At 38.9% G+C, this 27,616-nt stretch overlaps 1 protein-coding gene across 2 annotated transcripts; it reads left to right on the plus strand.

The window, feature by feature from the left end:
• The first annotated feature begins 378 nt into the window (after positions 1-378).
• LOC121294708 (RNA-binding protein, mRNA-processing factor 2a-like) lies at positions 379-26,942 on the plus strand. Of its 2 annotated transcripts, none has more exons than XM_041218727.1 (8): positions 379-886; positions 14,280-14,357; positions 16,607-16,645; positions 18,009-18,071; positions 19,066-19,216; positions 20,595-20,740; positions 25,540-25,612; positions 25,833-26,942. In XM_041218727.1, exons 1-7 carry the CDS (start codon positions 833-835, stop codon positions 25,603-25,605), a joined length of 597 nt encoding a protein of 198 aa, XP_041074661.1. In that variant the 5' UTR covers positions 379-832; the 3' UTR covers positions 25,606-25,612; positions 25,833-26,942. The 2 variants fall into 2 exon arrangements, with proteins under 2 accessions (XP_041074661.1, XP_041074662.1); XM_041218728.1 differs by having other exon boundaries at positions 25,993-26,942.
• Positions 26,943-27,616: the final 674 nt, after the last annotated feature.

The raw sequence follows: 27,616 nt of genomic DNA on the forward strand, positions 1-27,616 counted from the left end.
TTTTATTTCCGACGTTTTACATTCCTGCTCCAGAATAACAAATGTAAACAAAATAAATACATAAATAAATAAAATAAATGCTGCGGACTGGTTCATAAAAAGAAAATAATATAAACATATACATCTGTTATTTGGAGGTTTTTTTTAAGTTTTTTTTTTCTTTTAAGTTTTGAACATCATTTTTTTTTAAATATTCGGCAAAATAAAAACTTACAGTTAAAAAAAAAAAAAAAAAAAAAGAAAAAAAAAAAAGATTATGCAACTTCGGAGGTGTGTTATTAACAATTTAGCAAGAACGATCAAAGCCACAAGTTTTGGGAGCGAATTGTGATTGGCTTGAAGGTTTCCCATAGAGACGGTGATGCGGTCGAGTAGGGGGCTGGACTTGGTCCCAGCTGAGACCCATCTCAACATGAGTGCCATAGATTTTCTTTGGCTTTTAATTTAATTGATCGCCAAATTGAAAAGCAGAAGGAGCGAGACCACAGCGCAACCCCTGTCCCCGTCCCCGTTCCCCCCAAATTTAAATTTTAGCTGGCTCTCTTTTTTTCTTTCTTAATTGAAATTTGGCGGAAACAAGCTTCATGTGAAGAGCTAAGGGGGATAAAATACTCTCTTTTTTTTCCTTCTCTCACCTTCACAGTGCACCTCTCCACCTAGATCACCTTTATTTTTTATTTCTTTCTTTTTTTGGGTATCTCTTGGATATTTTGGCTGAAGCACGGCTTCACTTGGCACCCCCTTTTCTGAAGTCTCACGAAACGGCACCAACTAAGGCACTTCAAGGTGAAAACTTTTTTTTTCTTGGACCAAGACTCTTAAAAGTTCCGCAATGAGTACCCTAAAATCTGACGCCGAGCCCAACAATAACAACGTTGAAGAGGAGGTAAGAGTAGTACTTGAAGTACTTTACTGTTAACTTTTGTACAGTGAGAAATTGTAAAGGTAGGAGGTGGGGGGGAGGTAACCGTATGCGTATGTTTGCAGTAGTTTCAGTTCAAGGTTTGCGGACAAAACAGTACCTGTGCTGTACGCATCAATTTTGTGTATGGGGTGTAATTATTACAATTGTTGCGGGGTGAGTTTGGGTACTCGGTTTTAAAGTTTCTAGATATAGGAGTAATGTATCTGTCTGTAATGAGTACTGGTAGCAAGGTAAATATATATATATATATATATATATATATATATATATATATATATATATATATATATATAAAAAGGTCAAAGTTAAAACATTTTCTAGTAATTGTATTTAAGTCTTGGTTATCTGGAAAGAAGCCCTGCTGTTGAAGGATTGCTAGTCGTTCTAATTAATACTATTAGGCCTGAAGTGTATTGTTGTGTGTAGGGTTTTTTTTTTTTGGTTTGAACTAACGGCTCTTATTTTAATGGAACTGCAGACAAAACTGGACACAAATATAATGGCAAACCAGTAGTTCTCATGCAGCAGAGAAGCAAGATTAAGGGCAAATCATAAAGGGCTTCTATCTTTAAAACTGAGAAGCAAAACTAAACTTCATTAAGCAGTGTAACTTATTTAAACAACTGAGTGAGTTATCAATTTAGAAAGTATAACCCTAATATAGTAGTAAACTGATGTATTTTACAGTGGGTATAATGTATTGATGGAATCATACGTGTGCAACCATAGATAAATGCATTGTTGTAAATTATTAGATTCCTTTCAAGTGGCTTTTGCTGCTTTTTTAAAACGTTTAACTGTGTGATGCTTGAAGTAAATTAAACACGATTTTTATATGATTAGTCGTGATGCCTGAACATATGAAACTTGAAACTAAGAATTTGTTCTGACCTTTCACCATACCAATAAGGCGAGGAGAAAAGCACCGTAATTCATTAATGCGAAAGGAATGCTTCGCCAAGTGGGGCAGCGAGCATTCCTTTGTGTAAACTTTATCCAGTTGTAATTTTCAGGAAGTGAAAGATATGAAGTTTTGCGTTCCGCCTTGTTTTGGAAATGGGTTCTGTCTTCTGCTAGCGCCTGAAATCAAATTTCTTAAACTGTAACATGTATGCAACGTTTAGGAACTTAGCACGTGAATGGGTGCTGCCAAATACAATAATTTCCTTATTGTATTTAAATAATCCCCCAAGGGTGGGAATTTGTTTTGTATGCTTTGATATACAAGCCCCGCAAGTTTGGGGTACAGTACTTGATAAAAAGGGTATTAACCCACGTAGAAATCGATACCAAATACTGTGAGCGGAGACCACTGAGCTCCTAGGCTAAAGAACCTAGAAACGAAGTATTCAAATTGAAGTTTCAGACTGTAAATCATAGCGAAGTTGAGAAATTAGTTGGAAATAATGTGACCAGTTGTCCACACTACATAACATATCTCGAGAACCGTACTCAAAAACGTTAATTTAATCCAACTAAAATTTTGCGCCCACACTGAAGACTTACCGTTTCACGTTTAGCCGGGCTTAATGCGTCCACATACTATTAGAATAGTTCGGATTCTCTTTGTTTTTTTTTTTTCTTGGAGGGCAGTAAATGTGAACACAAAAGTAGGGCTTGAAATGTTCGGGTTTATTTTTAAACGAGTGACGGTACTTTAACAAATTGAGCTGATTCTGTTTTCATAATTTAAACTCAATGTTAATTTCAAAACAATCTTTGTTTTTTCCTTCATATCTTGCCTGCGAATTCTGGTCCTCAATCATTTCAAAGAGCTGACAAATTATGCCCATTGTAGTTTTAACAAAAGTCCTGACTTTTTTTTTTTTAAGCATAAAAATGAACTCATTGTGCGTGTTAACAGGTGGCAGGTCCTTCAGGCGCTAGTATTTTGCCAAATATACCACAAAACATTTCGGGATATTGGAGGATACACAACTGTAGTATGGTATTACACCATTATAACTTCGGTTCTGATTAGATCGCATCAAGACTCGACTACCCCCTGAGGAGGTCTCGAGTACTGTACTAAACACTGCGTCATGTGGACGCCAACCGTTAAACCGATTAAAAGGCAAGTACAATGGTTGAAGATGTAGTGTGTACAGGGCCTAAATTGTGTTTGTTTTCCGTGGGCGCAGGAGTGGTTCGCGGTGAGCTGAGCCTAAAAATGAATTGGACCTATCAAATTGGGAGAAACGGGGTGAAATCAATTGCCGATTTACTAAATTAAAATAAATTCCCTTTTTTATTTATGCCCTCTTTAGCTTGTATATCGGTTTCTCTCTATAAAGTAGCTTCTAACTCTGCCCAACATTATATGCAAAAAAAAAAGAAGTTGACTCAAGTTCTGGTGGGTTAGGGTGAACAGATAGGGTATATGCGCTAAAGTCTAAACTATTGGTTTTGATATAAGAAAATAATGGAAATTTACACCAGCCTTTCATGCAGGACCGCCATCACAAAGCACGTTTTATAAGATGCAGTAACAAGAATCCATAATTTCAAATAGAGAAATGCATAATACATTATAGTGGAGTACATAATACATGATGGTAGCATAATGCACGAAATGGTACACTAAATACAGTAGGAAGTACATAATACATGATAGTAGCATAGTACATGAAATAGTAGCAGGAGCTAATAGCAGATATGGAACATTAAGAATGCTTAGAGATATAGAACATTAACTAAGTGTCGCTAAACTATAGTTTTATGACTGCTTGTTCTTCACAGTTAAGCAGCAACTGTCCAGATATGTTTTGAACAACAAACTCAAAATATGGGTATCAGTTTTACTTCAAACGAATGCTGAAGTGGGGGTTGGGTCACTATCCCTGTTTTGGCAAGGGCTGTCATGTCCTCAGTCGCCATTCTTACTTGGCAGGCATGTATGTAAGAACCATATCTAGAACTACACTGCATATTTCTAAGAGTTCAGTCAACACTGAGGTCTATATTAAATGCTAGACTTTCTGCAAGTCCTGTATTTAGTATCTGAACTCCAAATAGCAGCAGGTGCTTTGACTCCAGCTGAATACTGAAGGATCTAAAGGGCAGTGCCACCGAGGTGTTTTTAGTATTTGAACTGTATTCTAGGTGGCTTTGATGTAATGTGCAATACATATGTCTTTATAGTTTAATTGTATGTTTGACTGCTTGATGCTATCCCTGTTTGCAAAAATGACTACTTGACCTTTAGATTTTGCAGAGGAATCCATACATAGTGTTCTCGTTCATGAGAACCACTCATAGAATGTGACTGCTATAATCCAGCCAAGTTTTTGTTACTTTTTGATTTCTGGCATTAGGTTGGCTGGGTTAAGGAAGCATACATCTGTACCCAAATTGAGCAGCTTTCCATTTTATGTTCTACAAATATTTTCAATGCGTACATCCATCCTGCTGGTTTTCCCTTTGCTGTTCAGTGCATCCTAGAATAGCTGTTTCTGTGCAGGGGCTGGCTGATGTCCCTTTGAGATGGCACACAACTGCAGTTTGAATGTGACCCTGTTTGAATCTTATGCCAGATGTGTACACTTCAATTTCTTGGCTGGTGATTATGCTTCCTACAAGTTTTTTGTTGTAGTTCCAGAGCATCTTGAAAGCTCCCATTTCCACAGTACTTGTGTACCAAGGATTTTGCTTTAGTCGGAAACTTTAAGAGACTACTTTGTCTTCTGTCTTGACACGAGGAGAATTCTTATGAGTTCTGAGCGTGCCTATAAGAAAGCGGTGCAGTGGGGGTAGCCACTATTCAATCACCATGTGGTATTGCTGGAATGTAGAGGCTTAAAGGATAGTGGGTTTTTTTTCTTTTTATTTATATTCTCTGTGGCCAGACGTATGAGATTTCTTGGAGTTTGCCATTCTCCTTTTAAACATTTCCCAACTTTCTCATTTCAGTGGTATAATATTGCAAATCTGAGATGGTGTGTAGTTATCTGTCTGCCTGAACTCCAGAACGAGGCCTGTGTCTGGTAGTGTGTAACCCGAAGTGTCACTGATGCTGCATCCCTTTTGCATAGAGTTCAGATGTAGTCTCCAGCTAAGAACACCCCTCAGGAAGCAAGCAGTGTTTTCTAAGAAGAGTTGACCACCAGGCACTAATATGAATCAAATATGTATTGCTTGTCATGACATGTGCATCAACATATGAAATGAATAGAGTAAGAAGCAATAAGTAAGTAAACTAAAATAGACACTCAATTAACATGTTAAATGCAGCAGCTCTAGATTTATGAATACCTGTACAGGACCAATATTCAATACATGCACAACAGAAAACACAAAACTACTTGGCGACCTGTGTCATTTCAGGTTTTTCAGGAGCTTGCACTAGTTACAACTTTGAGTGTTGCAAGTAACCTTACGCTTTACGGCTTCCAAGCAGTTATTGCCATACCATGTGGTTATTGCCATACCACCTGTACTATTATTCAAAGTTTCATAAGTCTACTGCATTGTACCACTGACATACTGTAATATGTGCTGAAATCTCATTGGCCCACAGTAGCAACTTTCCTTGAACAAGCATAACAGATGACCATACTGATGTTTTATTCCAATTTGTTTCGATCTGATAAGCAGTTTCAGATGTTTTTTATATTTATGGTAATTTTGACATTTGTACTGTGGTTTGGCAACCACATTGATTAATCCGCTTCATATTACATTAATCATGGACTATCCCTCAACATCTAACAATTTTCAGTAGTTTTAAATACATAGGCATTTTAACAAATTCCGCAAAATCCAATATGGCTGCCAAACTACGTAACTTAAGCAAATTTGCTGACTATCACAGAGTATTGCACATCGACATTCTACCAACATACTGAATTTAGTAAGTGTGAGCAACTTTTGGAAGAAAAAATAATAATCCTAACAAATAGGCTTCCCCAGCCTTTGGCTTGGCTTTTTTTATAATCCAGGTCTGGCTACCAAATAAACCCCAGCCATACACACAGATTTGTTTATGGTGGAGTTAGCTGGCACATCTGATTGTACAAAGTATAATTTTGTTGAACATGGTGACTATGGCATATAATAATGCCAAGGCAAAAGCCTTTGAGTTTTTTTTTTTTTTTTTTGTTTGTTTTAATTTCCCATTCCTGATACCAGCAACTTTATATAATCTTTGTTTGGAATGCATTCTAATTTCTTCTAGCACACAGTACTGTGAATAGACCCAGTATATTCATCAATGCACGTTGGTTTATGTGGACTCTGCCACATAGTAGTGCACATCCTTAATTGTGCTAATGGTTTAAGTTAGTCTAGGCACATTGATTTTGTGTTTTTTAAATTGTATTTTAAACCAACTTTGCAGAACTAAACAGTGACTTTTTTTTTAGAAGCTTTTTTTTTTTTTTTAATTCAATTCCTGCTGGTTCTTGGATTATGTTGTGTATTCTCGCTTCACTGCCCTTTTGAACATCTCTTGCAAAACCAATTAAATGCACTTTGACACCAAACAATGCCAAAGTATATGAAGACTTTCCCAAGCTTTTGGCTTGTTTAGCTTCAGGGGAAAGAAGCATACTTTTGCAAATAGCATCTTTGTTTCTTTTAGAACGTAGGCTTAACGGGGAAAGTGTTAAACATATTACAGATCGTAAAATCCAGTGTTTTGTGGTGCAGTTATGTTCGCACCCACTGTCTGGAGAATTGTCAATTCAATTGATGAACCTTGGCTGGGAGGAGCAGAGTCTGGAAATAATATGGAGGTGCCTGCTTGTACATGCGTGTCAAACGCACTTAACCTGGATACACTGTGGAAATGGGTCATGAATAGGCATGATGCTGACTTGAGGCCCATTGGCTTGTTCTCCATCTGTAGTAATGTTCATCTGCTAGATAAACCACAGCATGGCTGGATCTATCCCAAAGCTAAACAACTTTATGCCGTATATACAGTGCCTATAGAAAGTCTACACCCCCTTTCAAAATGTTCACCTTTTTGTTGCCTGGAATTACAATGCATTGTTTCATTTATCTACACATCCTACTCCAACTTCCAAGTGAGAAAACTATTGTAGAAATTAAATAACGGAAATAGCTTGGTTGGATAAGTGTCCACCCCCCTTGTAATAGCAATCCTACATTAGTTCAGGTGTAATCAATCGCCTTTGAAATCGCACACCAAGTGGCCTCCACCTGTGTTAAATTGTAGTGATTCACATGGTTTCAGGATAAATTCAGCAGTTCTTGTAGGTTCCCTCTGCTGGGTAGTGCATTTCAAAGCAAAGACTCAACCGTGAGCACAAATGAGCTTTCAAAAGAACTCTGGGACAAAGTTGTTGAAAGGCACAGATCAGGGGATGGGTATAAAAAAAGTCCTTGAATATCCATTGGAGCATGGTCAGGATGGTTATTAAGAAGTGGAAGGTGTGTGGCACCACAAAGACCCTGCCTAGATCAGGCTGTCCATCCAAACTGGGTGACCGAGCAAGGAGTAGATTGATCAGGGAGGTTACAAAGAGGCCAATTGCAACTTTGCAAGAGCTACAGGCTTTTATGGCAAAGACTGGTCAAAGTGTGCATGTGACAACAAAATCCCAAGCACTCCACAAATCTGACTTGTGTTTTACTCAAAGGCCATCTTGAATCCCATTTTGAAGTATGTATTAAAAAACCCTCAGGAGATTGTGTAGCCATATGGCAGTTTTGTGGTCTGACGAAACTGAAATAGAACTTTTTGGCCTAAATGCAAAGCGTTCTGTTTGGCACAAATCCAACACCGCATCATCCAAAGAACACTCTATACTGTGAAGCATGGTGGTGGCAGCATCATGTTATGGGGATGTTTCTCATCGGCAGGGCCTGGGGCACTTGTCAGAATAGAAGGGGAAAATGAATAGAGCAAAGTACGGAAGAGTCCTTGAGGAAAACCTGCTGCCCTCTGCAAGAAAGCTGAAACTGTGATGGAAGTTCACCTTTCAGCATACAACGACCCAAAGCACACAGTCAAAGATTAAACAGGAGTGGCTTAGGAACAAAAAGGTAAATGTCCTTGAGTGGCCCAGGTAGAGCCCTGACCTAAGTCCAATCAATTTGTGACATTACGTGAAGATTGCTGTCCATCAGTGCTCCCCAAGGAACTTGACAGAGCTTGAACAGTTTCTAAAGAGTGGTCAAATGTTGACAAATCTAGATGTGGAAAGTTGGTAGAGACCTATCCCAACTGTCACAGCTGCAATTGCTGCCAAAGGTAACTCGAGGGTGGAGACTTAGCCAATTATGATTTTTCAGTTTTGTATTTAATCTTTTTCTCAAACTTTTTTCCCCTTAGGTGTGGAATATGATGTGTAGATGTGAGAATTTTCATTTAAATGCATGAAATTCTGAAGCACTGACTCAACAAAATGTGAGTTCAAGGGGTGTAGACTTTCTATAGGCACCGTATCTATCTTGATGTAATTTCCAAGTGGGGCTTAACCAAGGATGACACGTGATTGCATCACGTGAAATGGGTTAGACCGGTCACAAACTAAATCCATTTAAAATTAAGTTTACCATATCAATGTCAGACCTAAGATTTTCTACGTACAGACAACCAGCAGTAGAAACTGCCTGACCTTTTCAAAGTTTGTAGGATGTGTCCAATTTACGAGCTGCCTGACCCTTTAAATCAACCAATATTGCAAGATCTTCTGGCTGATGTGAGCTTGCACTTCAAAACGGTGTGGTTCTAAGCAGGCAGTGCCAAGCCCCCATGGGGGTGGACAGACACCAGTGCCCCACCGTTTGGGATTGGATTCTTTTTGCCTATTTTAGTGTGGAAATTCTTGGCACTACCTGTTGCCTGAATCATGTCAAGTGTGTGTAAAAGCTTGTGAACCAGCAATAAATTGACCTGCTGTTAAGTTCCCTCTTGCTCAGTTTACAGCTGCACACAAGTTGCTTTAAGCCAACACAGCTGGGAGCTGCATAGTGCAGCTCAATAGGTGAGGGGTGCATTTACTTTTTGCATTAAAACTTGTCTCGAACCCCCAGGATAAAGAATACATGCATTCATAAATCTCTTTTCAACACAATTCAATCAAACTTGTAATCTTAATTCCTGAAATCCTTGTTTGGTCAGGTCTCCAGTTCCACATGTCATCACTGCTCGGCCATGGAGAACACTGTCCATAAATAGTTTTTACAGCTGGGAACAGCACTGTTTACTAATTGCATTCATTTCTGGAGCAAAGGTATTTAATGCAAGTGGGCTCTCCTCCCAGGAGCAACCCATCCCTTGGTCCCAAGAATCTTGGCACTTCTTTTTGGGGGGGGTGGTGGGATAATTGGCTTGGCAAACTTAAAGTATACCACCCATGGTTTCATTTTTTGGTGCTTTTTGGAAGGCAGTACAGTTTCACTTTTTATTGGTAATTGATGTTGTATGGAAATCAAGCAATATTTTATAGCACCTTTCATAGTGGACCACCATCACAAAGTGCTTTACAAGATGGTGAGGAACAATGTGTAAAACATTAAATAAAACCTAAATGCAAGTACGTTAAATATAGGCATAATACATTAAGTAAGGCTAGGATGTGAAATTCTAAACATTGTGCGTCAAGCAGAATCATATGAATGGAGTAAAAACCTGAAAACAATTTGACCATGGCTGATAAGATACCAAGCTTGGAGCATTAAAAGCAAAAGAACCAGTGGGACGGGTTGATTTGAAGCGAGCGATTTGTGGGAGCTGCACACTAAAGCTGGGAGTTCCAGAGTCTGAGCCATGACGCTAAGGAGTGCTGTCCAAGTGCTTCTTCGGTATAACCAGCAGGCCTGAGTCGGAGGACCTCTGCTTGCATGCAGAGACATTAGGGGGTCAGCAGGTTGGAGAGAGAATCTGGACCTGTGTGATGAAGGGTCTTGTAAGCAAGCGGGAGAATTTCAAAAGTAAGGCATTTTGAACCAGCTGCATGAAACCCACATAGAGTTGAAGTAGTGAATTAGATGAATGCATGATGGTATCTCTGCATCCAGGAGATAAAGATAGGGATGCACCTTTTTGATATGTTTCAGAGGTAGTAGGAGTAAGGCCGCAACATTAGTTTTTCGATCCTCCTAGAAGTTCAGATTTGTTGGTGGTGAGCTGAAGAAAATTGGCAAGACATCCAGGCCTCTGTCTTGACCAGGGATAGGTTGAGTGTACATAATGGTAGGAGCAAGATTTGTTGACCAAGGCTCCAAGGGGCACGTGGCAGTAATTTTTATTTCAACAATAGGCTGGAGACATCAGTAATGGAGAGAAGGCAGAGAGCAGGAAGGGCAATCAGAGGAGTCAAAGTGGTCAACTACTATATTGGATTTTTGGCGAGAGCATAGAATAGTGTCTGATTGTTCCAAAAAAGGAGAAATCATTGCTGTTGAGGATGGATGGGAGGTTGATCTATCAATGGCTGGATGCAGGATTTGGGCAATGGGTTTTGAAGAGACTATTGTTGTCTCCCAGAGATATGAGTTCTGAGAAGTACCCTGGCAGCAGCAAGCGCATGTCGTAGCTGCTGAGGTGATCAGTCCAAATTTCTCTGAACTGAGGTCCTTTTTTTTTTTTTTTTTTTAAATACAACTGCCAAGATGCCTCGTCTGTCTGCTTTTAAGTTGTGTGTGTGTGTGTGTGTATATATCCCTGTATACATTCAACAAAATTAAGTGGAATTGGACCAGTGACCTGAGATTTCATCCTATTCTACTTTTTTTTTTTTTTTTTTTTTTTTTTTTTTTTTGCCACCTTGGCTGGATGTACTGGATTATTTTGTTAATGTGCAATGTAAGGGTTAAATAAAATGTCTTTATTCAACCCTCTTCTAGCATATTGTTCAGTCCTATTGGTGATGCTTTACTGAATTCTGAGAACCAGAATGTTCTGACCTCGGCAGGACATGCTGACAGAAGGGGCACTAGTAGCCTGGTATCTGGCCTGGCATTGCTTTGTGGTTATTTACAACTGCTCTTTCCTTAATGAATGGGTCATTTTAATTCATGTTTGTTCTGCAGCCTGACTATGATGGCATAAGCACTTTGCCTTTGTAAAATTCAAATTGTTTTTCTAAGTTATAAAAGCAGTAATAGGGTAGTAATTTGCCAACAAATGCTACAATGACTTTCCGCCTTTTTGAAATGTGTACCCTCCTCAAGCTTGAGCATTTGCTAGCAGGTGTGCAATTGGTTACTATTGATGCACATGTAGAAGCCAGGGACACCAGCAGGGCTCACTCTTTTACAATTTGTGACTTGCTACAGTAACATGAACCTATTTTAATATTCATTCTGTTAATTTCCTACAGTCATTGTTTGCCTGCCTTTTGTCTTGATCTGCAGAGTGTGATTTTAGCAACTGGTTTGAATGGTTCCAACTGCCTATTGTCCTGTGCTTCAGATGTGCTGCTGTTTGTGCTTTTTAGTTTCCAGGTTAAATTCTAAGTCGGCAACTCTTATGCTTTCAAAATTATGTAGCCCTGATAGGATTAATCTTTATCCAACCACTTACCACTGTGTAAATAGTGAATGTTTCCCTCAATTCCATATGCTCTGTTTTTAAATGTGGACCTTCCCTTCCAGTTTCCATTTGGAAAGCTCGTTACTACCTTCATGTTTTGGCAAGTCCCCCTCCAAGTGACTTTTCTACTTGATCTAATGTCATTGCTGGGATAATTTATCTTAAATCTTTTCTTTTTAGCTGAGGCTTTTTCTGCACAAGGCTTGCCATAGTTTACATAACTATGCACACAGACTAAAATAGAACAGTGGTACACCAATGTTTTTGGTGGGATCGGAGTGCAGCCACCAATATTAACAGGTCAAACGTTACAGGGTAATACTATAAATTTAGTACAATACCCAAGCTAAAGTATATTACTGATGTATTGAAGTTAAATACAAAAACTCAATGCTGCAAAATTCCCAGCTGAATCTAACAAAAGTGAAACTATTTGCAATGCTGTTAATACTATGTAAAACTAATTCTACATGGGTTGAAGGATTTACTTTGCCCCACTGAATTGACAAACAGAGGATGGCAAACTTTTAATTTGTGTTTCAGGCAGAAATGAGAAACTTTTGGTAAATAGCAAGAGACCCATTATCATAAATTGATGGAGGTGCTGTACAAAACTCCTGTTTTGGTTTATTACACTTCATGACACTGATCTCCTACATAACATTTATCTTGCAAGTTGGGCCAGTGTTTGGAAAGTGAAGCATGGCTTGCATCTGTATCACCAGATTCTGTCTTGCTTGCTAAATCTGAAGGAGCGCTTTGTTGTTTATGACATGACATTGAGGGCAGACAAATGAGCAGTCCCTCTTAGGCCCTTTAGTAAATCCCAGCCTGAAGTTTGAGTAGAATCAGCCTGGCTGTGCTCACAGTATAGCAATTGTGGTGTGAGATTTAATGTATGAGCCATACTCAAGTGGACAACTGCAGCAAACTTCAGCATTTGGTTCTGTTCTAAACTGAGGACCTAAAGGGTACAGGGACTATCTACAGATTATTTCTAGCCCTGTACACTCTGTACCAAATGCAATGAGAAACGCAAGGAACAAAGTTGCCGCATTCTTTTACTGTGCATTGAAGTGTAAATTAATGGTGCTTTTATTTTTGTATAACGCCTATTTATGTAAAATAGGTGCACTTTACTGTATTAAGACTCATTCAATATTGTTATCCTTTCAGCACTGAAGTGAAACATAGGTGTCAATTACATTTCTATAAATAACAATGCAAAGATTCCATACCTGAAGTTGAAGAGAATACTTGGCAGAAATAAGACTCCTAATCCAGATGTGTGTACTTTTGATTTACGCCTTCAGAATTGATTTACTTGAGTTTTTAATAAGTCATATACATCAATGGGCTCCAGTTTGACTAGCAAGTTACTCTAGTTTTTGGTCTTAATTACTGGATTAACTTAATCTATTGTTTTGCAGTCCTCTGAGGGATGGGCAGACAACTTTGAGCAACTTAACCTATCTGGAAGCGCTTGTTTTTTTGTTGCAGTTGAAACTATCCTGCAGTTTATCATTTAGTAGCATCCTCTGTACTAGCTGCAGGATCATCGCCAGTTTAGTGCACTGCTTTTACTTCATTGCATTTGCAATGGGGTGTTGGACTTTTGGACATGGCGAAGTAACACATGCAAATTGGAGTTAAGCACATCTGGATGAAAAGGCTTTCAATGAAACTTTAACCAATATTCAAGCCTTTCCCTTATACAAATATTAGTGTTTATTTGGCTGCATCTAAAGCTTGCAACACTTATGCATGTTCAATGATTAACATGCAACTACACTGTTTACACAAGAGAAACATGCTTTATAAATATGGTCCTGTATAACTAAATCTCAAAGGGAAGTTGGCTGTTTTGGATGCTTTTTTGTACATTTTTCAGCTTACTTGGGCACTACAAGTAAATTTTCCTACACAACCTTCCAGTACTGCTGCCCAGACGGTGCTGGTGTCTGACTAGAGGTTTAACTACCTCTTACTGGACTTGCCATCTGTTTCAAATTTTCTAGATTGTCACATGTAAAGGATGTGTGGTTTTTTCCTCAAATGCTAACTGTTTACAATTAGTTAAGTTTACATGTTTTTGGTAGTTTGATCTACATGGTTTTCAGACCTTTTATAAACATTTCAACAGATTCAGTACCACATTAGTTTGGTTTGAATTTTAAATTTGTTCCTCGTTTGTAAATAGCTGTTTTAGACCTCCTAAACTGCCATATAAACTTGCTATTAAGTGTTTACCTTACTGGAGGGCAGCATCATACATGGCCTTCTGTCATAGAATCTAAGTTTTTGGTCCTTGGCTGTCAAACAAGCTGCAAACAACTATTCAATTCAGTTTTGGTACATGCAGTCTGTTCAAAGTACCAAAACCTTTCCTAAAGCCTCTCCTGGCAGCAAGCACTAGTTCAAAATGTACTCTATGCACTGTAAAGGCCTGCTTGGAAACTGTTAATGCTTTGGTCATATGTGGTTTTGTTTTTAGAAAGTAGTTTGTCATATGTAATTGTAAATGGTTTGAACAGGTTTTTAATTGTAAACCGCTGGTTGTCCTATCTTGGGCACTATCCCATAAGGAAATGCTTACCCTTTTGTATTCTAAACCTGCTGAATTTGCATGTTACAGTAGTGTCCTGACTTGAGCAAGCCTTGTGACTTCATTTTGCATTTTGTTCTTGAATGAATGCTGCAAATGGGCATTTTCCTGGGTGTCCTAGGAAACCATATAAACTGATAGGTACATCTCATTTAAGATCTTTGGTTGGCCTGTGCCCATTACCTGACTGCAATGTACCTGTGTTCTTTTTTGATACAGACTTTTAAATTTTTTTTTCCTTATAGGTACGAACTCTCTTTGTCAGCGGCCTACCAGTTGATATCAAACCCCGGGAACTCTACCTGCTTTTCAGACCATTCAAGGTAAGCCTTGGCTGCTTGGAGTCAAAATGCAAGTTTTTTTTTTTTTTTTTTTTTTGACTGGTAACCAGCTTAACAACTAATTAAATCTGTTGGAGCATTCTCAAGCACGCTTTTAAAAAATAAGTCCACTTAATGATTTAGGTTTTGTTCAATAAACTTGGCACACCTGAAACTTGTCCTAGAAACAATGAGAACCTGATTTTGCTGTTTTTAAACACAATGTTTATTGATCAGTTTCAATCTGTACCAAGCGGCTTGTGTAAATGTTACGTTCCATTGGTTAATGAAGGGTACTGTCTTGCAGGATTGACCTATGATGGGCTCTACAGTGCATGTAAAATACTTAATTTTTGATCATCCAGTCAAGCATAGGTTTTAACTTTCTGCTAATGCTGCTTAATGAAGGCACTTATCAAATGTCAACTTGTTATACCGTAATCTGCATTTTGATCTGAATGGATACAGTTGTCGTGGTAATCACCACTGTCTCATGACCTATTGTCATTTATTTCAGTTTGACAGTGAGCACAGGAAGTTAAGCGCTTTGTGATGGTGGTCCACACTATGAAAGGTGCTATAATAAAATAGATTGATTTATTGTGACTTGCAGTGCTGCTCAATGGGGTGTATTTGAGCCAAATCAAGCAAAATATCTTGGCATTTGAGACCATGGTATTAAATATCACACTTTCTGACTACATTCCAGCACTATCTCACTTGCTGTAAAGCAACTAAAGAACTGAAATGAGTTTACAGTTCTAGAGATGCATTAAACCCAGATTTCCATCGATGCTCAGCAGTACCACTCAACTGTATAGATACACAATGATTTTGCGCATCTTTTAATGTGCTTGGGGTAATGGATGTTGCAGCGTGGCAATCTCATGTGTAAATAAAAGGGCATTTGCCAAACTAAGTTAAACAACTTGGTTTGTTATGGTTTGAAAATGTTGTACTAAAGTCCATAATTTACTTTTGCAAAGCAATAACTATTACTTAATGTTTTAGTGGAAATATTATGGTTCCAGTTAAAAGCTTTTGTTCAATTGTTTCATTTCAAATGGCATTTAAAGCTTCAATACATTTGGTGCTCAAGTGTAATCTAAGCTAGCTGACTTGTAAAATCTGGTACAAAAATAGTCTACAGTAGGTTTCACCTCTGTGCTGCACTCTCTCCAATAATGGTTAGCAAACAATTCAGTGGGTGGCCGCATTGGTCTAGGCAATGTTTTTATGGATGCTCAGATAGTGGTCCTCCTGGTCGTGCGTGAGGCAACAAGTCCCTTGTACTCTGCAATCTCCATGCAGCCTTGACCACCTGTCTTTTGTATTCTGGACCATGCCAAGAAAGAACTCCTTTAAAATCCATATTGCAGCCTGAACAGTTAATTTTACTAGTTCCACTTGGAAAGCACTTCCAACACTGACAGCTCTGTCTTACTACTTTCTAAAGCATACTGTGGACAAATGTTATTTTTCATGTCTGATCTGATGTTCATATTGCTAGCTTATTTTTGAACAAATACTCAAACTATAAGCAATGTCCTGTTAATTAGGTAAGGCATACATCCATTGATTATATTGACATTTAATGGTTGTGATCCAGAGGAAGCTGGATCTGTTGCATCACACTTCCTTAAGTGACTTGGTTAGCAAACCAGACTCTTTTTTTTTTTTTTCCATTGAGGCAGCACCCTAGGTCCTATTTGGAGTGAATGGCTGATTTTTAGGTTGGGGTCTAAAACCAATTAAGTTCAGTTTTTTTTGTAATACTGAAGTTGGACTTCTGCTTGCATTTGATGTATCAAGGAAGAAACGCTGCTCAAAACGTTACCCTGAAGTGTGCGTGGGTTTCTTTTTTTTTTGTTCCCTCAAACCTGGCGTTTTTACATGTTCTAAAATCTAATGCCAGGCACTTATTTAGAGTACTCCAATGAACCCATATTGTGAGACCAACCTTCTTGACAGTGGCTGGACTGGTATTAAATGCTGTTGACAGAGCTGACGTTCTAATGCAATAGGGTTGTGTGTGTTGGTGCCTTTCATAGTGAACCACCATCACAAAGTGCTTTGGAGGCAGGCTGTGAACTGTGCATTATATACAGAGTCACTTGCAATAGGACATGGATCTAAAATATTATCTGCTGGATGAAAGACAAGTAAACCTAGTCCATCAAACTGCATTTTTTGTGAACTTCATGTTTGAGACTACTTTATGGCTGTTAATTGGATTGATTTTGTGTTCACAGGGTTATGAAGGTTCATTGATTAAGTTAACATCAAAGCAGGTAGGTTGGGTCCTTTTTGTTCCAAGTGAAAGCTCTGGCAGAAGTGCACTGCTTAAACAAAGCACACTGTGCATTTTAGTTTGTCCATTTGGTTTCACTGTACAATGCCCCTTTTAAGCTCAAGGTATGCAATCACTACTTAATATAGCAGGAATCTACTTCTGTAGAGTAGATCTGTAACACTAGGAAACCCTCTTGGCTGCATGGTCTGCTAATTAAATGAATGAGCTTAAACTAGTTTATTGAAACGCAATGTATACAGGAGTAGGTGGGTGGAAACTTAAATCACTGGCTGTTCAGTTGCTAGTATGGGAGTACCCCCAGTGTTAGTTAATAAGGGGTCCCATCAGGGGACAATCAGAACAGTAATGTTCTGCACTTCTGCTCATCTCCTGTGGATTTGTTTAGTAAAACATTGACAGCTGTAACCCTCCCCGCACTTAAACCTGCTCAGGTCTTGCTCCTGAGAACTTCCAGACTCCCTCTACCTCTGCTATTGATGCAAGCTGTCACTGAACTGGGCCAATGTAATAACACTGACCTGTGCCTGAATCCCCCCCCCCACCACCACACACACACACACATTTTGTATTTGTTTTGCAGCCAATTTAAAGTTTTAGGATAGCACTAAGGTTTTCCCGTAGAATAGAAATATTTAATTCGCTAATCCAGATGAAGTGGTATTTTGCCCTAGCACCCCAGCATGCATTTGTCAACTTTCCCTGCTTGAGGCCCAAAAACAAATGGCAGGTTGACTATTGCAGCAATGAGGGCCAAACTCTCTTGTCTTGTGCACCTGGCTGTAGCTTGATGTCCATTGTTCTCTTAAGCTCTTCATTCGCACGCTGTGAAATGTCTCGTCAGCCCTGTGCCTTGCCTAATGGAGGCTGGATTTATAGAACCACCTGCCTAAATTAACCTTGCTCGGGCACTTTCTAACTATATACTGGAACTGTAGATCAGTTTGACCCCCCCCTCCCCCCCCTTATAATATATAGAATTCATTGTATTCCGGTGCCATAGTTGAATGACATTAGGGGGGAAATGTGACCATGCAGTATTGGAACCAGTTTTGCAGTAGAGGGGCGATTTGTAAAGAGGCAGCATTGTATTGATGTTGGGAGGATTTGTACAGGAAGCCCATAGAACTGATCACTTAAACCTTAAGCCTTTTATAACCATGTCAGACACCACCTGTGTATTCCCCTTCATCAGTATTACTTTTCTTGGTTAAACTGACAAAAGTTTAAATGGTAGTTAAGGTGCAATCTTGCAGCTAGTTGCATTTCATGTGTATTGCTACCTGTTATGGAGGTGGCTGTTTCAGGAGAGCTAGTACTCTAACAGGTATTCTCTTTTCCAGCCTGTTGGGTTTGTTACCTTTGACAATCGGACTGGTGCCGAAGCAGCGAAAAATGCATTAAACGTAAGTAAACGGCAAAGCAACAGTAACCAGATGTGAAAGTACCTCCTGAATTAAGTAGCTTCTGTCTGAGTGTTGCTGAGGGATTTGGAATTGGAGACAAAGGATTGAAATAAATGCATTTCTTATTTTGGGGTGGTCGGGCTGTACTAGCTATATTAATCATTCTGGACTCTGAAATGCACTTTATTTGTGTGTCTACATTCTCTTGGTAGACTTGGTCTTTTTTTAGTTTTGAGACCAGTTGACCTCTACCTCCCCAACAGATTGAACCAAACATGGCTTTGGAAATGTATATGAAGGGGAAACCTGATGTGGCTAAATTTGTGAATAGACAAATTGGTTCAGAAGCCTTGGTATAATGGGTTGCATCTTTTGTTTAACCTAAAACATTATGGTACTATTACAAACTAGTCTACTGGAAAATGACAGTTGCTGTTGTAGTATAAATATTGTGGTGTGGGGTATCTTCCCCCCCCCCCCCCAACCTTATGACTTGTACTTGGCTGGAAAGTCTGAAACCCATTTCTAGATCTTTCACCTAAAGAAACTGCCTTGCAAAATGGGTATGGTTATTAAATGTATTGGTGGTGTTTTTGTGTTTTTTAGATCTTTGTATGCCTTTTAAGAAACATATAAAATAACATATGGTTGGAAAATATTGCACAATGCATGTTGGTTTTTGGGCTGGTAAAACCAGCTTGAGACATTGACAATTTTCTGAACAATACATTGTACTACCACCCTTCCCTCAAGCCAGAAGTGGAACATGGCCTTAACACTTGAGATGCACTCTTGTCATTAGTCTAAACTTTCTGAATTCTTACAGGTATGAAAAGCTTTTATACTGCCAAGTAGATCACTAGAAATGTGCACTTGTAGGGTACGCTGCACACAGGGCACTACTGAAACCGGGCATTGCCAACACTGCTCCACAATCACCACACGCCACCCCCCATTTGCTTCAATCTTTCCCCCCCATGTGTTTCTCCCCTAGGGAATTCGCTTCGACCCAGAGAGCCCACAGACACTGCGATTAGAGTTTGCAAAAGCCAACACAAAGATGGCAAAGAGTAAGCTGATGGGAACACCAAACCCCAGTAATATGCACCCTGCTCTGGGAGCACACTTCATTGCACGGGACCCATGTAAGTATATAGCTTTGCCTAACCCACTTGCTATTTTACACTGCAGCAATCTCCATTAGCTATCCAAATGAACCAATGCATGTGCTTTTATCTATGCCTGCTGCTTTTGGCAATGCAGTAACTTTGATGGTGCATTAAAATATCATGCATTGGTTTCCATTGCATGAGTCAAGTAACACATTTTATTGTAAATGAATAGGTAATGCATTGATATTGCACAACCAAGTTAATCCCCTCAACTTTTCAAATATTTGGAAGAATAAATGATCTTCATCTTGACGATGTTTTCATCCCCTTATGTGAACCAGCCATGTCCCTGCTTTCAAAGACTCCTTCAGTACAGTGCATGTGCAGTTTACTGGCTGGTAAAGTGCAGTGAAATTACTGGGTTTGTATTGAGGTATTGGCTTTCAATAAACTCTTATAGATCAGTTATAGTACCCGAGGCTCTTATTCCCACTTTCTGTTCAGACATCTCCATTATCAACAGTAATATGAGAGGTCTGAGGCCTCATAGACTGATTTTATTGCTGTAAACCAGGAATGAACTCCTCTCCAGGGGAGGGGGGTTGGGGGTTGGGCCAAACAACCCATTTCCTTTTTTTTTTATTGTAAAAGTAATCCTGGTTGTTTCACCTGTGGGGGTGGTGTATAGGTGCAAACAAATGTTGACTTAATCCTTCTTCCTTATTTTTCACTGTTGCTTGGTAACTTGCTTCCCAGTAAGTTTAAAGTGGACAAGGCATTTTTCATGCCCAAGAACGTTTCAACAAGCTTGTTTTGTTAATGCCTTGGCCCAGTACCACTAATGGGTAAGTTAATTCCACCCAATCTTTTCCCAGAGGGTGGCACCACATTGTTGTGGGCTGTGGCTATAAGATGGAACCTGTATTGATTCCTCAGTAACTGGGCTGACCAGTCCAGATGTCCTAATGTGTTGCTCTTTTACTCGTACTGTTTAGGATCCTTCAACCATACAGATTCTGTTCAAACCAGTCTTGATTTTATTTGAAACTGTGGTTGGAACAAGGTCCTCTACTCTGGAATGGGCAGTCAGTGTTTTTCAGTTCCAATTGTTGCCTTGTTAGGAGTATTTTTCCCAGTGGTAGGAAACTCCTGGTTTAAGTACTTAAGTGAAAGACCTGGTTTTAATTGGGTCAGTTTAATGGTTTGAACAAAGATCTGAACTGTTGGTGCTGAGGTTAGTACAAGTTCTTGAGTGTTTAGAAACTCTGCTTGGGCATTTTCCATGCTATGGTATAGATTAGTGCCCTCCATATTACTGACACTAGTAATTGTATTCTTGTTGATCGGTTTTCCATATCTGAATAAGGATTGTTAATGTATCCCAAACACGTATTTAATGTGTGTCTTTCAGATGACCTGACCGGAGCAGCACTGATTCCCGCGTCTCCGGAGGCCTGGGCTCCCTACCCACTGTACACCGAGCTGGCCCCTGGTATCCCCCATGCTGCCTTCACTTACCCAGCAGCGGCTGCAGCAGCTGCTGCACTCCACGCCCAGGTAAGGGTCCCGCCCAGCCAGTGTGGACTGGAAGAGCAGCTTTTAGGTATTCAGAACACTTGAATACACTTCTATATTAAATACTGTACTAGTTTTCTAATAAGATTTGTCCTCTGTGCACATCAGCCTCCCTAGTTGTCTTAGTAGTTGGTGAATATTTGGCTGTTCAGTTTTCTGGATTGTTCAGATATTCTAGATAATGGTTAGACAGGGCTCCCCCCGCCAATCTAGTAACCTCCTTAATATAGATTTTACTGCTCTCCAACAATGTTAACTTTTTTTTCTTGGCCTCTGTGCAGAGCAGCAATTGGTCCAAATTCAAGCCTGGGTGCCATCTGAGTAAACATTCAGCTGAAGCATGCCTTTGTTTGACAGTCTGCTTCCCTGTGTTGTGGCTGCAAGTTATTTGTATTGCCTCTTATAAATCCAGCTATGCTTGAGGGAACAAAACTTTCCTAAACCATGCTCTTAAACAATGGAAGCAGATGTCTTGGTTATTGCTACCACTACATTTGGGTTATGCATTTACAGGTGGTGACTGTTTACATAGGAGGTTAAATATTACACCAGCTTGTACTGGCACTTAAGGGAATTATGTGTGTTGGCAAACCTTTGCATCAGTTTAGATTTTGTTCCCAGTTGTATCTGTCAACTATACCCCATACTGTTGTGCAGCAACTGTTTCAAAGGTGTAGTGTTCCATTCTTTTTTTTTTTGAGGTATAACTGAGCTTGTATGACATGCTGTTTAGTTCAGAGTGAGTGTTCCAAGATTCAGGGCAGTTCAAACTACCTTGGGTAATGTAAACAACATCCTTTGCTAACCATTCCTGGTTTGTGATGAGACAAAGGTTTATCTTTGGGAGTCCTTAGTAAAACATTAACCCAGAAACCATGTTTTGGTGTAAAATGTAACACTTGAGGGACACTGTAGCTTTTAAACTGCAGGAGTTTAACGCAGAGGGTCATTGTACACAATTTTCATGTAGAAGACTTTGAATGTACACATCCTACATTGTGTGACCTAACTGCATAGTCTTACTCTGTTCAGAACTGAACTTCATGGCAAAGCAGGTGTCTTCCTACTCCCTTTCTTTTTTTTTTTTTAAATGAAAGTTGTCTTTGCTGAACTGCAGAGACATCCTGCGGTTGTTACTGCTCAAAACAACCTTTTCTCGCCTAGTTGCAGCAGTATTCATTTAATGAGGTTCTCCTTAGAGTTAATCTAAGGTGACTGGCTAAGCGGCTAGGCCTGTGACCGCATGAAGCATTGATCACAAACCAGTTTGAAATGGTTGCCCTGGCAACAACCTATTAAGCATAAGGTCAAAGATACTTCAAGCACAAGGGATTTTCCATCCTGATGGCTTTCGGGGATTTTATATCTAATGCAGTTCAATAGTTGGACAGGTTTTGAAAATGACTGACCATTGTTGAAATATCACCAATAATTTGGTCAACGTAGCATGTGCCCTGTCTTTTGAACTATAGAGTAATTTTAGCTTGGTCTGTAATGAAATTAAGACCTAGACCTTTTTATGGCCTGAATCAATTGTGAACCATTTTATAAAGAATATAAATAGCTTGCCCTGATTTCTGTTTTAGAAGCACTAACCTTCCCAGTCAGTACAAATGTTTGAAACTTCATGTGGCAAATGGTGAACCTGCAGGCTCCTCCTGAGCTCCCTTATGACCAGTGTCATTTAGGTTTAGCTGGGGCCTGATATTTTTGCTGGTGCGTGGACACTTCAATAATATTCCTAAACAAGGGCATCTTTTGAAATCCAGGACTGGGTGCATTACTAGCCATTAATATGAACAGTGTTTTATGATTGGATCAAATCTAGTTACCAATGTAATTGAAGCAACAAGGATTTAATCTCATTGGAGGAAGCAGCTGTAGATGAAACTGAAAAAAAAGTGATTGCTTACCAACTAGAAGATGTCTAGTTGGTGCTGGAGAGTTCCAACTGACTTTAATTTGAAGCTCTGCAAATTACTGCACCTTTTTAAATCTAATCTTTGTAAGGCAATTAAGAGAAATTGCATGCATATCATTGCATCAGTTGATTAATCCTGAGGCCTGTAGGTTGGTTTTCTCAAAGGACTGGAGAAGGTTGGAGTGGGAGGTCTCAGCCAGGGCAGATTGCAATTTTTTTTTTTTTTTTTCAAAACACTTAACGGGCCAACATTACCTAATCTGACATTGTAAACTCACTCATTCTTGATGTAGTTTAATTTCTAATTGCATGGCTCTAAGAGGGGGTGGAGAGAGAATGGGTTGTACCTTCATTTGGATCCCTGTGGGCAAGGAGCCTGAATGCTCACCTTCCAGTTAAGTTGATCTCTCTACAGATGAAAAGCTGCAGTTCTCAAAGGGTCATTCCTTTGATAAGGTAATCTACATCTCTCTACTGTATGGATTCTAGCTCCTGTTCTGAATCCTGTTACACATTTCTAGGGAGTTCTGATTGTCTTGTACGTTTCTGGAAAGAATTTGTCGTAATATTCAATTAATGATCTTGCACTTGCCAAAGGGTAAACTGGCCCTAACAGATCCAAATTGAAAGGTGTTGGATGAGTTAATGGTGACCGAGGTGGGAGTTTAGTGGAAATACTGCTGGAAAGATCTCCAGGTTAACCATGTTTTGATAAGGTATGCTGAATTCAGTACAAAAAGATCACGAGGTGGACAAAACATCAAAACTAATCCTAGGTCCAAAAGCTTTTGGCTTGTGTGAACTGAGGGAGCTGGAGCCAAGCCTAGAACAAGGGTGAACTAGATTAAATTAACCCTTGTCTCTGTTTTGAAGAGCCAGTCTGAGGATGCAGAAGGGGATTTTGAATTTGGGTTTTTTGGTGAGACTATGAAACTGACTTCTAATGTGGATACTTTATTCAATTTGTGGAATAACTGCTTTTGGGGGGGGTTAATTGCTTGTCAGGTTTGGCTTTCCCATTGTTTAAACACCAGCTTTCATAGCTGTGGTATTCAGAGCTTGTTGGCCATTTGTGATATCGGTTTTATGTAAACTTTTGAAGGAAACTCATTTGACCCCAGCTAACCAAACATGGGACACTGGTTTTAACTGCATTGCTTTTAACTAAGAAGCTGGTATGCAGTACTTCATTAACCCATAGGATTGCATGAGTGCTAAGTTGCTGGGAATAGATGACAGCAGTAGAAGATGGATATCCCTGGTGACTGACTTATAGTGGAGTTTTGCTGAGTTTTTTTATAGCCTTCTCGTGAGAACTGGTCAGATTTGTTGTAACTATTCCTGTTTCCACTGTTCCAAAGGGATTGAGCTTGCATTCACTTTCACTCATTCTCCAGTTGGCGTGACTAGGGTTTTCATATAGATTTATTGTGGCAGACTACATTAAGACTTTTGAACAGCTTGTTTCTTTTGTTAATCTGTACATGGGCATTTTGAGATTCCAATCTTTGCACAGAATGAAATTAAGTGTGGGTGGTCATGAAATGCAAAGGAGCATGTCATTCCTTGTTTTTAAAGTGCTTGTATCAAATTAATGGCAGGCAACATTTTACATTGTAGAACAGCCTAGAGATTGCTAGTATAATTAGTTAAAACTGCCCTTTAAGCCAGTGTTTCCAGATGTAAACAATTTTACCTGTGACTCATGAAAAGGATGCATGCTTAAATATTTAATGTTGGCTATTAGATGTATTGGAAGTGCCAAATTTGTAGGGCTTGCAAGTGGTTCACTGGTAGAGGTCAGACTTGTTTTGGGTGTTAAACTGCATTTGGTTAAACTGGCAAGCTGCCATTTGACTTGCATTAAGGAAGCTGGCTGAACACGATTTGCCTTTTCATTAATGCAAATGGATTATAGAAATACAGTAGTTGCAAGACCTATTGTATTGCAACTGGTGTGTATTCCTAAATCACATTTTTTTTAATGTTTCAAGTTGGGCAATACATGCATGGAGAAATTTTAGCACAGGTTTTTTAATCCAACATTGTATTTTGTAAATACACCAAAACTCTGCCGCTTGATCTGTATGTGGGAAGGATCCTGTCAAATTGTCAACATTGTATGAAGGTTTTTATAACTTGCATTTAGACCAGATGTGTGTGTTCTTTCTGAATGGATGTAGTAGGTGCTTGGTGGAACTTGCCCCTTGAAGGCTGCTCATGTTTTGAGTTTTGTTCAGGTACAGTTCCTTCCCACAGTGGGGATAGACTGGCACTCTATGTGGTGGGCACTGCAGTTCAGAATGTAGGGGCTCTGCTTCTCCCCAGTGTAGATTGAGGGTCTGTTGAACAAAGAGAAGGGGAGGGGAGGGGGCTCAGATTAAAGACAGATGTGTAAGGATGGGGAGGGGGACAGTGGCAAGAGAAACTCCTTAAGGAGACATTTATTTTGGGAGCAGACCTAACTAAACCCTCTGTTCTAGAACTGCAAGTTGTAATTGATTTGAAAACCCATTTTGGTATTGCTTCAAATGAACTGTGACTAAAATAACCAGGGTTGACTTATTAACCTGGCAAAATGTAAATGAAACTGAATTGTTGATGCAATAAGTGTTTTGCTGGGGAACTCCAATTCAGTTCTAGTTGAAATATTTAAAAACCAGAATCTTCCAAGAGTAACTGTTGATTTTAACTTGTTCTGGCCAGGACACCAAGGGATCTCAGTTCTGATTTTACAGAAGTGTTATTAAGCAAGTTTGACCAATATAAGTGCCCTGCTTTTTTCCTGGAAGATGTTTCTTGGATTGTCATTCTCCTACAGTGAAACTAATACAAATCTACTTGTCAAATATTGTTTCAGATGCGCTGGTATCCTTCTCCATCTGACACTAGCCAGCAAGGATGGAAGTCTCGTCAGTTTTGCTAAGTATTTAGTAAGTATCATTTCTTTCATAACTTACAAGACTGTGGAGTAATTGTTGGGTCACTACCAATTCTGGTGGGTAAAGTACCCTGCCTGGATGGCAAATATTCTGTTACTCTGTTTTGCATTTGATAAGGCTTGTGACAAGCCCTTAATTAAGTGTTTTTAAGTGTTTCATTTTGAAATTCTAAAGTCCATTAACCTGTTGTTCTTTCTCCTGTTTAATTCAGATACCATTAAGGACCTGTGTTGTGTTCTCCCATTTCTGTGGAGTGATGCGACCGGTTGTACTGAGCTCTATTAATTTAATCAGGTTTATTTAATGGACAAATGTGCATTATTGACAACTCCCATTTTATCCAACTTATTTTCCTTTTTTTTTTTTTGAAGTATCTGAAGGACTTTAAACCTGAACCGTTGTGAACTACAAGTTTGAAGCCAAGGCCTATTTGGATTTTTCATGGAACAAGCGCTGCACTTCAAAACTACAAGGCCAAAAATAAATTGCAGAAATGGACCTGTGTTGCTGAAATTTAAAAATATATAAAATGATAGCTTTTTTTTTTTTTTTTTTTTTTTTTTTTTTTTTTTTGGAGGAAGACAATCCATGTGCATGTTGAAGTATTCTGGCATGAATTTAGAATACTAAGTTTTGTGTAGCCTTGTTTTATATTGCTTGTGTTGCCATAGCAACAGGTCTCAGCCTAGTCCATTGATTCTTTGTTTACTGTACCTTAGTCTCACTTCTGTGAAGATTTTTGGCTCGAGTTGCTTGCAATGAATGTTACTTTCAAGATAGAGGCCAACTTCTGGTTAATGGAGTTTCTTTGGTCAAAATGGAAAACTTTTTATGCACTGGGTTTTACGATCTTGACATGAGTCCTGCTCAGTATAGGCTTGTTTTTTTTCCCTTTCTAAGACCCAGCTTCTCCAGATCTTCTACATAAATCCTTGTCTGAACCAGTCTTGCCAAAATATCAACTGTTTTGGAGAGTATGTGAACAAAAATGAGTACAAGTATTTGTACTTAATTGTAGAATAATAATAATGAATATTTATGCATCATTTTTGTGCAGTTAAGTAATCTGTAAGTTTAATGTCTAGTTTTTAGTTGATTCTACATTTTTTTGAATGATGCTGATTCCATTTATCCTGTTTGATGTAGTTTAACAAGTGCAATTGTATATTATGTATCCATTTTGTTTTTGGCTTGGTGTTAAATACTAAAGTGTTATATAAAGGTGGCTGAACTGTTCATTAAAGGACTGCTGTTGTAAGATTGCTGTAAAATAGCTGATCTATGAGGATGTGAAACTGGATAATAAAGATATGAAAGCTAATGTTGTAGTTTATTTAGAAAAAGGTTGACTAAGAAAACACATTTTCCAATCCCTTTGCTGGTATCCTTTTTGTAACTTGAAATACAAACTCCAGTGGTGATGGAGAAACAAATGTGTGTTGCACAAAAATGGCATTTCAGACATGAAGGGCTTGTGATCTTTCATTACCTAGTTTGCTAAAAGTAATTTTTCATGAACAATGCAAGTTTTCAGAATTACAAATTCACTTCCTCCTTCCCTGCCTCTAATTTTATTTTGCATCTCTTCTGGACAGGAACAGCAATTCTTTCATTGCTTGGTAAATCGATCCAAACTGTTTTTATATTTAACCATTGTTCAAGTATACAGCCCACTTGCATTTTCAAAAGAGCTGGCAAATGTAATTTTTACTGTTCCTGGTTCACAATCCATTTGTATTTGGTTCTTTTAAATTAAGGTGTTCACACTTGGTCTTTTTTTAGAGGGTTTGGTCCACACTTGGTATGCTGGGTGTGAACCGTCTGCTTGGAACTTATGTTCAATGTGAACTGCAAGAAGCAGTCCTTTTGCACATGGGGAAACGAACTATACATGGTAACCTGACTCTGGTTTAATTTGATATTCTGAAGAAGCAAGTAGTCCATGTAAATTGTTTACTTTTAGATTATCTGTTTTAATTAATTTGGATTGTGAAT

The sequence above is a fragment of the Polyodon spathula genome, chromosome 19, assembly GCF_017654505.1.
Source record: "Polyodon spathula isolate WHYD16114869_AA chromosome 19, ASM1765450v1, whole genome shotgun sequence".
NCBI lineage: Eukaryota > Metazoa > Chordata > Actinopteri > Acipenseriformes > Polyodontidae > Polyodon > Polyodon spathula.